The sequence below is a fragment of the Frieseomelitta varia genome, unplaced genomic scaffold (assembly GCF_011392965.1).
Source record: "Frieseomelitta varia isolate USP_RPSP 00005682 unplaced genomic scaffold, Fvar_1.2 scaffold_485, whole genome shotgun sequence".
NCBI classification, from domain to species: Eukaryota; Metazoa; Arthropoda; class Insecta; order Hymenoptera; family Apidae; genus Frieseomelitta; species Frieseomelitta varia.
Genome location: NW_025110240.1, coordinates 1 through 12,565, shown reverse-complemented (window position 1 = coordinate 12,565; position 12,565 = coordinate 1). Strand labels below are relative to the sequence as shown.

The following is a 12,565-nucleotide window of genomic DNA, read 5'->3' as shown; positions in this document are numbered from 1 at the left end:
ATGAGCCATACTTTCCAGTTTGGTGCTTTTAACTGGATACATTTCGAGGACATTCCCTCTTTGTTGCTTCGTGCACAATATATGTACGTTCCGAACTTAAACTTTGCAATTAAGGCCTATTTGTGAACAAATTTATCTGGCAACAGACCAACCGATTGTGCTTACTGTTGGTACGCGAACTCATAAGAGTTGCTGTAATGTGTTTGCTAAAGACATTAACTGACACGAATTTGCCGTGCAAATGACTCTAATTGGGATAGCATAGCGTAATGGCTAAGTGTGCTCTCCGTTTGAGCATGTGTACGCGTGTGTATGTTTTCCACGCATAATCATTTGCGAGGGTAATACAATGATCTTTACTTTGAAACGGTCGAAGAAAATTAACACAGAAGTGATTGCGATGAAGAAAAATGTTGCAGAAAACGAGCTTTCTGTTTTCACCGCAAATAACAATTGTTATCATTGCCATACAAATTTCAAATGGAGCATAAGCCGCCTCTGGTTTTCGTTTTCTTTTCCGTTTTTCTATAATTGAACCGATTGTCCATTCCTAGCCTGTCTACCAGTAGTAATACTCAAGGCGATATTAATCATTCTGAACGGTTTATTTCTTAGGTGACTCGCATTCGCCCCTTTGCCGGCGATCACGATCTTGTTATGTTTTGTCACGTTGCAGATCACTTTGTGTTCAACTATAATTATACGTTTTGTATTCCCGTATGAGGCTTTTAAATGCCAGCTGTACTTAAAAAGATTCATGCGTAATATCATGATTGTGATTGAATTTGATCTAATTAGATATAGATCTCGATTTATTAAGTAACAAAATGAAAAAAAGTAGTAACGTCACTGCTTTACAAATAAATCTGATCCTAAATGTTCTATAGAATCACATCAATGATAAAGTGGTAAAATAATTCCACCAATTGATGTGTTAATTGAGATCTTATACCTAACTTATTTAGAAGTGTTTTGAAGTGCTCTGTGTATAGAATGTCTAAAATATATCCGTCGCAACATGAACAACTTTCTACTTACGTGTTGTACCTTTGAAATTGTACTTATAAAGATATGAAACATACAGTCTACTGACAAATCAATGAACGACGAATTGTTGATATGAAAAACGATTGAAATGTACCTGTTTGTTGCATGTGTTTCAGGGTACAAACGGTCCAAGACCGACGTACGTGGGTGCTAATAATGGTAACGCCGGTGGTGCCGGGGGCGGCGGCGGCGGCGGCGGTGGAGGCGGTGGCGGCGGCGGCGGCGCTACAGGCGGTGGCGTTGGCGTTGGCCCGGCAAGTGGCGGCGGCGGAGGTGGAGGTGGTGGCGGCGGCGGTGGTGGAGGCGGGCACGGATTGAAGGGGAACACCGGCGGTGGACCACGAGGCGGGAACCCGGTGCAGTATCGTGCGAGCGGTGCCGCAGCTTGGGGCGCAGCGCCGCCCTCTCATGCGGCTGCGGCTGCGGCTGCGGCGGCGGCAGCGTATCCACCTTACACGCGGTATCCAAGCGCAGCGGCTGCAGCTGCGGCCGGCCAGATGCCCGTCGGAGCACAGCAACTACCGCCTACGGCGAATCCTTACGCCACCGCCACCTACGCACAACACGCGTCGGTAAGTCGTTTTCTTCCTTTCGTTCTTCCCTAACCGAAGCTTCTTCGTCTTCCATTTGGCACTCGTGCTCTTCTACAAGTCGTCATTTTCGATTAGCACGTACATACATAAAACGATTCTTCAATTCGTTCGATATAGGCAGATATGGATAAATGGGCTTTTACCTTGCGCATTGTACGTCGAATTGGTTGTTTATTCGGGTATGATTTTCTACTCGGGCATGCATAGAAAATGTTTGATGCGTTTTTTTGAATTTTATGTTCTTATCTAGAATGCGCACTAGTAAGATTTAAAATTTTGTTTTGGGAGATGAGAGATTTTAAGTTGTTTGCAGGCGAATTTGATCGTTGTACAAAAAGTGGATGACGTTGGTTGTCGACTTACGTGTAGATTAATGGTTAGGAAATGTCTAGCATGTTTCGTTTGATCAACGAGATAACCTATAAAAACAGAACACAAAAGTGTTTTAGTTTATGTACTGAGCTTTTTGTTTTTATATGGGAGTTTTGGTTTAGATGTTATTTGGTTTAGATTTGATTATTTCGGCGAAACACACACAGACAGAAAAAAAATTCTAGTTTTGCGCAGTGAAAAGGTTAACTCTTCCTTAAACCGGGTGGGGCCATGACAACGCAGCAGACAGTTCTCGTCGAAATGATGTGCGAATTCTTTCGTTCGTTCTTCCGACCTTGCATTAAGGATTCTTTCTTTTCTCGACACGTAGTACATCTTGTCGATTGATAATTCAAAATTTGCATGCACTTTGCTTGGAGTAACTGAAATGTTTATTTCACTTCAACTAATGTTACGTTTTACCGGCATAATTATACAAAGTAAAAGTTGAAAATATAAGGAAAGACTTCGTTCTGATAATATACAAATAGAAAGTGTGATAAAATAAAAAATTATCATGTGTTGTATCACGATAGCCTTAATCTTTTCGCGTCGCTAATATACTTTTGTAATTATTATCGATATTTTCTTTTTTCCAAACATATGATCCAAGTCCAGTGATGTTTTTCTTTAAGAGAATAATATTTGAATCCTATTTTTTTTATATTTGTTTCTTATTTGCGTTTTTTTAAACTGGTATTTTGTATCAAGCTTTGTTGCTTAAAAAATATTAATTGTTATTAATACAGAAAAGATTTTTTTATTCGATGAATTTTACAAGCTTTTTCTCAAAATAAAACATATTTACGTGGTTTATTGATTTGTTTATTATTATTATAATATTTATTATGTTAAAAAATGTTTTTAACTATATTGCAGTATGGTGGACAACGGGTGCCTACAGCCTCTTCTCCAGCTAATACTAATAGTAGTTCTAGCAGTGCTACCGGCAGTCGAAGTGGGACAATGAGCACAAGTCTTAGCAATAATGCTATACAAGGACAACAGGCAGAACAGTTATCAAAAACAAATTTGTATATTCGTGGCCTCAACCAAAATACAACTGACAAGGACCTCGTAAATATGTGTTCTCAGTAAGTCATTCGTACAGTTAGAATTTTTTATTAAAATCTGATAGATATATTATCATTTGAAGTGGTTGTCAATGTAACTTTATATTTTTAATAAGATCTAACAAACATTGTCTAGTAGAATTTTGTTTATGACATATGGGGAGTGTGTTGTTTCTAATACATTGTGTTTTTGCAGATATGGAACTATTACTTCAACAAAGGCAATTTTGGATAAAAATACAAATAAGTGTAAAGGTAAATATAGTTTTTACGTATCTTTGTGTTTATCTGTTTTTTTTTTATTACTAATGGTTGAATTCAATATCGCCAATTATTTTTCTTAATTGGTATTGCAATTATTGTGTTACAGGTTATGGATTTGTAGACTTTGAGTCTCCAGTGGCGGCTGAGGGTGCTGTGAAAGCACTGGTCGCCAAGGGCATCCAAGCGCAGATGGCGAAAGTGGGTATCTGGTTGCTCCCTAGACTGCCCAGTGTACGTTGGTTGTGCATGCAAGTACAGTAATACCAGAGTAACAGTAAACTCCTCTTCTTTCTTTCTTTTCTTTCTTTTCCCCTCCCAATTCCTATTTTTTTTATCTTGTGTCCTTTTTATTTTCTATTTCTACCTTTCTACCTTTCTATTTATTGTCCTGTTCTAGAACACGTCTATGATCCTTTTATATTTAATCATTACTACAACCCCTTTGCTCTCCCATTGATATATAATTATTAAATGTCATTAATTCAAAAAAGATTCTTATTCCTGTACTGCTGTGATCAATGTGTCTACAGTACAGTACTTCCATGCATTATATGATGTTGGATAAAAAAAAGTACTGAAATTCTAATCACAGTAGATATCATGGTTGTCTTTCAGTGACTGTTTAGCTTTCTAATGAAGATTATTTGTATAACATTTGTACAGAAATTTTTTTGAGATTTTTTAGCAATATTTGACTATATAGTTATATGTTATAAGTTGTTATTTATTTTTTTAACTATAAAAAAATGATTATGTTGTTAAATTGTTACAATAAATACTAAACATTAATCCGTTTTATATACATACTGTATACCTTTTTTTAAATTATAATTTTAAATTTCAAAGTAAGTATCATCAATAAATAATACTTAATAACCTTATGAAATTTCTCGAAATGTTGTTGAATTATTCAATTTTATCTACTAATAATTGAAAGACAAGCATGGCATCATCGTCTTGGCATCATTGCTCTGCTCTCAGCCCCTCTAGAAATGCATAGAATTTGTATTTTGACAAGACTGTTTAGTATTCTGTAATCGTTGCGTCTTGTAGAAAAAAGTATCTTTAGTATAGAGATGTCAGATTAAAAGAAAATGATAGGTTTCATGAAAAATATAAGAAAGAACTATTTAACTTTACTGACAAGTGAGAAGGGATTTAAAATAAAATAAATCTATAAATATATCTGTTTTACATGCACAAAATCCTTTATCTTTTAACAATAGAAAAAAATTGCTGCTAGAGGGGTGGTATTATGTACAAATTATATTTTCATTGATAATAAAAAAAACGAAAAAATTTACAAGAATAAAATCATACTTATAGTGCAAATATTTATAAAGATAATATAACTATGAAATTCATATACTTATATTATCAGTGAAAATATAGTAGCAGGCAATTATGCATATTTTGACATAAAAATAAATGCTATAATACTCTTCCTACTAGAACCTATCTCACTTGTCTAAAAATCTCTAGTTTTCACCAGTTCTCTGTCATTCTATCTATACCTACCAAACTATCGATGCTTGTTGCTGTATCTCGGCCACAAACTGCTGATACTGCTGTGTCAACACATTTATAAGTCGTGTCTGAAGATTGCATTCATTTCAGCACTAATTCAAGCCTCTAGCAAATTATTCTAATGTATTCAACTGTCTGTGTCTGTGTCCTATGTAAAAAAGAAAAAAAATATCTGTAGCTCATTGTCATATTAAAAGAGTCATATTGAAATTTTTTTAGAATACTCCATTAAAATTGCTTTTAAATGTGATAGTATATACTATACTACATGAATAAAATACAATATATTTTATTTTATTCTCTGTGCAATCTGTCAAATGTTATGTGTTTGTCTCTTATTCTAACGATGTGTAAATATTAGAAAAGATCGCTTATATTCATTTAATTTAAAAATTTTTTCAATTTTAAATTTCTTTTTTTGTTTTCATCTACGTATGCACATTGCCAACAAAAAGTACTGATTCCTGCCTATATCTATTGCTAAATAAAAAACTAACTTGGAATGTTTCTTCTAATCTGGTCGCGGTAAAAGCACGGGGTGCTATCAGCAGCTGTGATGATGTCAGTCGCATGTGATATGATATAACTAAACAATATACCCATTATTAAGTGTATTCAGGATACATGGTATTTACTTACCAGTTAGTGGTGCTATGCGAAGATCAGGTGCTATCTTAATTCTGGAGTGTTGGTTGACTCTGATTGACACACTTGGCTTGATTAATAAAGTTTAACCAGCACACCAAACAAGTTTAGGATGTGTATTTAGGAATTTTAAAATGTATTTAGCAATGATTTAATACATTCTGGCTGCAGAGAAATTGCTACAGTTCTCTAATGATTTATTAATTATATATGATAAATTATCTTCGATATCCTTTATACACATTCGCACTTGATCAATTAAATCATTTTATTGAGGTACAAAATCATTAAATTATATTATGGTTTTATCATACATATATGTATACATGTTAATATACGCATACATATATGTGTATATGTATATTATATCTTTGAAAACAAATGTATATATACATATACAGATGCCATAAGCTTAGCTTATATCATAATGTTTTCATTATTTATTTTTTTGTTTTAATGCATTCGCAAGATTGAAGTAAATTGTCGTAAAGTATAAGTATATTCAAGTAACTGTAGAATTGATTGATTTTTGAGAGAAATGGTGGATCTCAAAATATGCTTGAGGGTGCATAAATATCAAATTCGAATTCGAGTTAAGTTTAGTGTACATATATCTTTTTCCTTTTTGTTCTCTACATATGAGAATTGTAAGCAAGGAAAACTTGAGCATGAACACATGTATATGTATGTGCATATATTTTGGAAACATATTTTAGTAATATTGCAAAATATAATTTAATAATTCACTTTCATTTCTATCTCATAATATAACTGTATATATGTGAACATGCCTGTGCTTTTTTGTTATGCTTGTATCCAACAGTGTGTCATATGTGATTGAAATTCTATTAATGCTTTGAATGGTTATCCTCAGTATTGTTAATTACAGTTTAAACAATTAGATAGCTTGCATTATTTGTGGTACTGGTTATTTATAATGTAAGAATATGTGATTCTTAAAATATAAATTTATAAAAAGTAGTAGAAAGATAATATAATACTTAGAAAAGAATTATGAATACTCTTTACAAAAATGTTTATTGTAAAAAAAGATACTTAATATTATGAAAGTATTATTTTACATAGTCAAAAAAATAACATTAATAAAAACATCATAATAAAAATCATGTTTAAGATGCCATTTAATACAAATGATTTGATTGAAGAAAAAAAAATAAATTGCTGATAAATACGTTCTGGAATAATAAAACAATTTATTATTCGTATTAAACAAAGAATGTTTGCACAGGCGAGATTCACTATTGTGATTTTTTATGAATTTATTACTTCTTGACTTTTACATCATTATTATTAAGTTTTGAATGCTGATAAGCACATATATTTTGTAAATTTTATATACAATCTAATGAAAAAGATTTTTGTTATGAAAAAGTGAATGCGTGTGAGCATGCTTTGCACAAAAATGCAGAATATACTTGATGTCAATATTAGTTCTAAGCATCCACAAAGCAAATTTGGAGAACCACCACAATATGGTAAAGTAATGCCATGAAGCATGATAATTTTTCAATATCAAAGTTCTAATAATTATTTTAATTTGTTACGTATCGTTTTAAGTATTTGTTCATTCACACATTCAATATTAGATTAAAAGAATTATTTAATGATCTCCTTTAGTAGTATCTCATTGTAGATTTATACAATTTTTTTTCATTATTATTATTAAAAAAACATTTGACAAGTTAGAAAAAAATTTTTGCCATTATTGTATCAAATTTTAGTTTTTTGAATTTTTTGCATCATTGTATTGATATGAAATTTAATTTTGAATTATCATTTTAACATTCCATGTGAATGTGTACATATAATGTGCTGTTGAACATTTTAAATAATATAATCATAGAAAATATAAGAAAATTGTAATATTTTCATCTTGTAAATTATTATAAAAAAAGTTTCAACGATACTTATTATGAACATTAGTTTCTCATTGTAGTGATCTCGTCTGTGCATTCATCTGTGATCATAGTTAAACAGGAATATATGAATATATGTGTCCTAGTTGTGAATGTTAAAATGATAGATATGAAGCTTTTTTGACATTTATATACAAATATATACAAATCCAGGAATGTAATACAATAAGTTGCATAGTATTTTTTACTCTCTTCTCAGCAACAGGAGCAAGACCCCACCAATTTGTATATTGCAAATCTACCACTGAACTTCAAAGAAAATGATGTTGAGGGTTTACTTGCTCAGTATGGGCAAGTTATTTCAACACGCATATTACGTGATACTGCTGGACAAAGTAAAGGCGTTGGATTTGCAAGGTTTGTATCATATTGCCATTTAAAAAATAACTACAATCTCATTAATTATTGCCACATTTAATAATGTTATATTATGTATATTTTAGAATGGAGTCTAAAGAAAAATGTGAACAAATAATTCAGATGTTTAATGGAAAGGCACTACAAGGAGCTAAAGATCCCCTATTAGTGAAATTTGCAGATGGTGGTAATAAGAAAAAATCATTATACAAAAGTACAATATGGAGAGAAACTGGAGAGGTAATTTAACCAATTGGAAAAAAATGAAAATAGCATTTTTATGTACAGTTTTAATAGTTGTGATATGTACTTTCACAGAACATGACTTTGAATTACGATACAAGCGGTGTTGGTCAAAACGGGGTTGCAACTACTCACATGTTACCTACAGCCTTAACACAATATAGTCGTCATTATGGTCAAGCTTTACCTGGTTACAGTGTACCAGGAACGCCTTGGGTGACTCCTTATTTGGTGCAGACTGCCCCTCCACATATGCAACAGGTCGACGTGAGTTTTTGTACACATTTTTTTGTTGGTTTTACTTTCGTTTTCTTTGTATTAAATTTATTTATCACTTCTTTCAAAGGATACTCTTCCAGTGCTATAAAAAATTTCATATTTCCATAAATAATTATCAACCTTTTTCACGTTAAATTTAAAATTATAGTTTTACATTAACGTTAAACGAATAATAAAACATGAACTTGATATTACAGATGATGCCATCAGCTGATCCTAGTAATCCACAATACAGTATGATTCCTCAACTTACTACACAAATGTCGACGTTACATCTTGGCACTGGTTCCGTAAGTGTTGCACGCATTTTTACTTCTAAAATTTTAAATTATTCCTTCATGTTAAACTAAATATTTTCAATATTTCGTTTTTCAGTACATAGCAAGTCCACATCCTTATCCTTATACTTACCCTCCTAGCATTATTCATACCATGCCGTTGGGTGACTCTGAACAAACAAGTAATGCGGCGTCCCCTGATGATTCTTATCAACAGTATCAAGCTCAGCAGCCCAAGTAGGCTACGGTTTTTAGGTATACATAGTATTTTACATTGAGTCTTTTATAGCTCTCACAGAGAGTATCTTGCAGACAAAGCTGTATCAATTCTTCCCTTCTAATATTTCAGATACGATTACACCGAGGATTATGTAAGTTAGGAGACCCACATCTGTTGATACGAAGGATTATATTAATGAAGAATAGATGAGACTAAATACATTACATAAAGTCAGATAAGATTCTTCCTCATGATAATTGACTTGCCAGCCATCTTTTATACATTTTATCCATCAGATAAATAGGTGAAAGTAGTTAATATTTTCCAACGATTAGAAAATGAATGTTGTCATAAGAACGGCGTACGAGTGCTCGTGTCTACGTTGTTCGGCACCAGCACGGCTCCATACGCTGTAACGTCAACACATCATTACGACAGTGACAAAACTGATATTCTGCGACGGACAGTTTTAGTGTCAAGCTGATAGGCTTCCAGGATTAACTTTAGGTATTACATTTACTAAGGAAACGTTAAGTCGAAGCTGAACGCTTGAGAGTGTGAATAAAATATTTTAACAAAAACTGTAAACTATAAAAGAAACGCTGCTCAGAAATATACAAAAGAGAATTCTTCCCAAGAAATAATAATAATAATAATATACAGAAAAAAAGCACTTCCAAATGCTAGAGTTGATAAAAAAAAAGAGAAAAAAAATAACATTCAGATTCAGTTACTTATCAGTAGCTACCGGACTTTCGTGCCAGCTGGCTGGCCGGTGGCTGGGCTGCGAAAAGAAGAGGCCGTGAATCAGTATCTTAACAGAAGATGCTGACATCAGTGTCTTTATAAGAGAGGATACTGACAAAAAAATTAACTCTTCCTTAACAGCGTACACCACCCCATCCACTAACTGCACTCTCATCATATTATTTCTTTTTGTTTTCTTCTGTTTCGTTCAGACATTCCAAGTCAGGCATATATATTGTATGTATTGCCACGCGGAGATTTTTATCTACTTTTACAAGTACAGTTCGCGTTCTCTTTTAATCACGGACGAATATATTTTATGGATGAAAAAGAAGTGAAGATTTTGAGAGAGAGAGAGAGAGAGAGAGAGAGAGAGAGAGCGAGCGAAAGAGAGAGAGAAAGAGAGAGAACAAAAGATGAAGCTTTATTTCTAAACGAAAAAAACTTCAGGATATATGTAATTATTATAACAAGAAGGAAAGGAACATAGTACTTTTTAGAGGATTTATATTTATGAGTACAGTTACTACGAATCGATATCAGTTTTAATTGTACAGTGAATACAGATATTTTTTTTAGAATTGTGCCTTTTCAGACAAATCCGCTAGACAGGGATATGCTGAAAAATATTATAATATATTTTTACGTCAGTATGTAAATGCGAAACTTGAGCCAAATTTTGATCTTCTAGTTAAGAGAATATAATTGTTTTTGCGTTGTAGCCAGTTAAATATCACTATGTTTGTTTTTTGGTTACAAATTCGAATAGATTTTGTATGTGTATAGTTGCCACTAACGGGATTGACGGGCCGAAAACCACCTATACGGTTCGTGCGGAGTCTAGGAACTGAAAGAAGGGAAAAAAAAAAAGAAATCAAATGGCGGATCATTGTAAACCGAGACTAATTCACACCGCCCGAGAAAAAATGAGACAGAGAGAAAGAGAGAGAGCGAGTGAGAGAGAAAGAGAGAGAGAGAGAGAGAGAGAGAGAGAACGAGAGAAAACAGAGTAGGCTTGTTACAACGGAATATGATAGATAGAGTGTAAATTAATTTATTATATCGAACGAATAAAATCGCGTTGCAAACGAAAACGAAAACGAAAAAAGATAATGGGACTGGAGCAGAACGATTGGCGAGAGGATCGAACGCGAGGAAACAAAAAGAAACAGGAAGTATAACTCGAGGATTTTCTATCTGTGCGTGATATCTTAAAAAAAGAGAGAGAGAGAGAGAGAGAGAGAGAGAGAGAGAAAACACTAATATCTAAGAAAAAAAAAAAAAAGAAAAGAACACCCTCCTCTCCTGCGTTCCTCTAAGCCCGTTTTTACATCCGGCACAGTTTTTCACATTGTCTGACTTCTTAGATCGAATCGAGGAACGATTAGAAAGCTTTCTACCAAATATTAAGAGCTCTGGGCTCGAAGTGGCGGGCAGGTAGTTAGATAGAGTTAGAGAGAGGCGATCGTAGCTATTATTATAATATTACAATAATATGCTGTATTATTATAATTAATGATTACTATTATTGACGTCATCTAAAGTATGAAAGATTTTTACACTGTTGAGACTTGAAGTAAATAATATATTTAGTTTATTTTGGTACATCACGATTTGATGACGAGATAAAAGATGAAAAAAGTGGTATGAGCTATTTTTTAAGAGACCGATTATTACTCGATTTGAGTCCATGCATGAAGGGAGGTTAAAGAGGAAAGAAAGAGAAAAAAAAAAATAAAAGAGCAAGAGGAAGAAAGAAGGAAAGAGGCGAAAGGGAAAACCTATTTGCGAGAGTGTGTAAATTGTTGCACAAGCGATTGTCACCACGACTGACAACAAAAATCACATGTGATTAAATAGTGAATTTTGAAGAATTTTACTAATAGACTTGTACTAAATAACTAATTATTATTGTGACGACCAAAACAAAAAAAAAAAAAGCAGCATTTTTTGTAGTGCTGACCGGGAGAGCGGGAGAACGATGGTTCGGCCGACATAAACGCCAACTCCCGCAGATACGGAGCCGCACTGGAGGGCAGGCAGAGAGGAGAGAAAGAGAGAGCGAGGAAGATCAATGAATGCGAGACAACGAGCGAAAAAAACGTGGAAAATTATAATTAGAAGGTGAATGAAAGTACGTGAGCGTTCTTTATTCGAAGCAAGACGATGTATATGAAAAGAAAAGGCAAACAAAAAAGTGAATGACAAAAGGGAGGGAGAAAGAAGAGATGGAACATGGAATATAAATAAAGAGAGAAAGTAAGAGTGAACGGTGAGAGAAGACGAGAGCAAATGCGTCGTAATATATTGTATAGAACATGCGAAGAGGACACTGCAAGATGTGTAGTTAGTGTTGACTATGAATATATAGGATAGGTACCATTTTTTGGATATAGGATAATCGATTAAGTGATTAAGTTTAGGTAGATAGTTAGCTGATAGTTAGGATATATATATATATATATATATATATATATATACACACACATAAATATATATATATATATACAACTGCCTCTCCTCGTTAAAAAAATCCCCCCCAAAAAAAAGAAAAAAAAAAGGAAAACACACATCAGGCGAGGCACCGTTCAGCCTATGCACTTCGCACCCGTCAAGACTGACTGGCTATTCATATTAATAATAAATATATATTATTCTACAACATATTATCTACTGTAATATAAATAGTAAGGACTGCTTGCTGCGCACCGCGGGTCGGGTGCTTGGGCTGGCCGGGCGTGGTTTACGAAAGAAAAAAGAAAAAAAAACCAATCTCTTTTCTGGAGACGCGACGTTTCCAAGCAATGCTGCTTTCCGTAAGCTTTCTCTAGAATTTCTAGCGTAGCCTCTTTTTAGAATAGATTCACAACTAGTAGTCGTAGGCTGATGATGTAGAAAGACGAGAATAAAAAGGAAAAAAATTGTAGGATGTTTTTAAGTAACGAAACAAAAACAAAAAAAAAAAAAAAAAAAAAAAAAAAAA

General features: G+C 33.4%; 1 protein-coding gene across 6 annotated transcripts in view; it reads left to right on the top strand.

Annotated features, from left to right (window-relative positions):
• The window catches only part of LOC122532979 (protein alan shepard), a 32,735-nt gene extending 20,200 nt beyond the window's left edge, over window positions 1-12,535 (top strand). The window contains exons 2-12 of one of the 6 annotated variants that reach the window (XM_043662248.1): window positions 1,164-1,619; window positions 2,892-3,106; window positions 3,282-3,340; window positions 3,456-3,547; window positions 5,991-5,996; window positions 7,658-7,815; window positions 7,902-8,055; window positions 8,134-8,325; window positions 8,535-8,627; window positions 8,713-8,870; window positions 8,965-12,535. In XM_043662248.1, coding sequence (XP_043518183.1) covers window positions 1,164-1,619; window positions 2,892-3,106; window positions 3,282-3,340; window positions 3,456-3,547; window positions 5,991-5,996; window positions 7,658-7,815; window positions 7,902-8,055; window positions 8,134-8,325; window positions 8,535-8,627; window positions 8,713-8,856 — 1,569 coding nt within the window. In that variant the 3' untranslated portion in view covers window positions 8,857-8,870; window positions 8,965-12,535. Of the gene's footprint in view, window positions 1-1,163; window positions 1,620-2,891; window positions 3,107-3,281; window positions 3,341-3,455; window positions 3,602-5,990; window positions 5,997-7,657; window positions 7,816-7,901; window positions 8,056-8,133; window positions 8,326-8,534; window positions 8,628-8,712; window positions 8,871-8,964 lie in introns of all 6 variants that reach the window. The other 5 variants (XM_043662246.1, XM_043662244.1, XM_043662249.1 and 2 more) reach the window with 5 other exon arrangements.
• The last annotated feature ends 30 nt before the right edge of the window (window positions 12,536-12,565 follow it).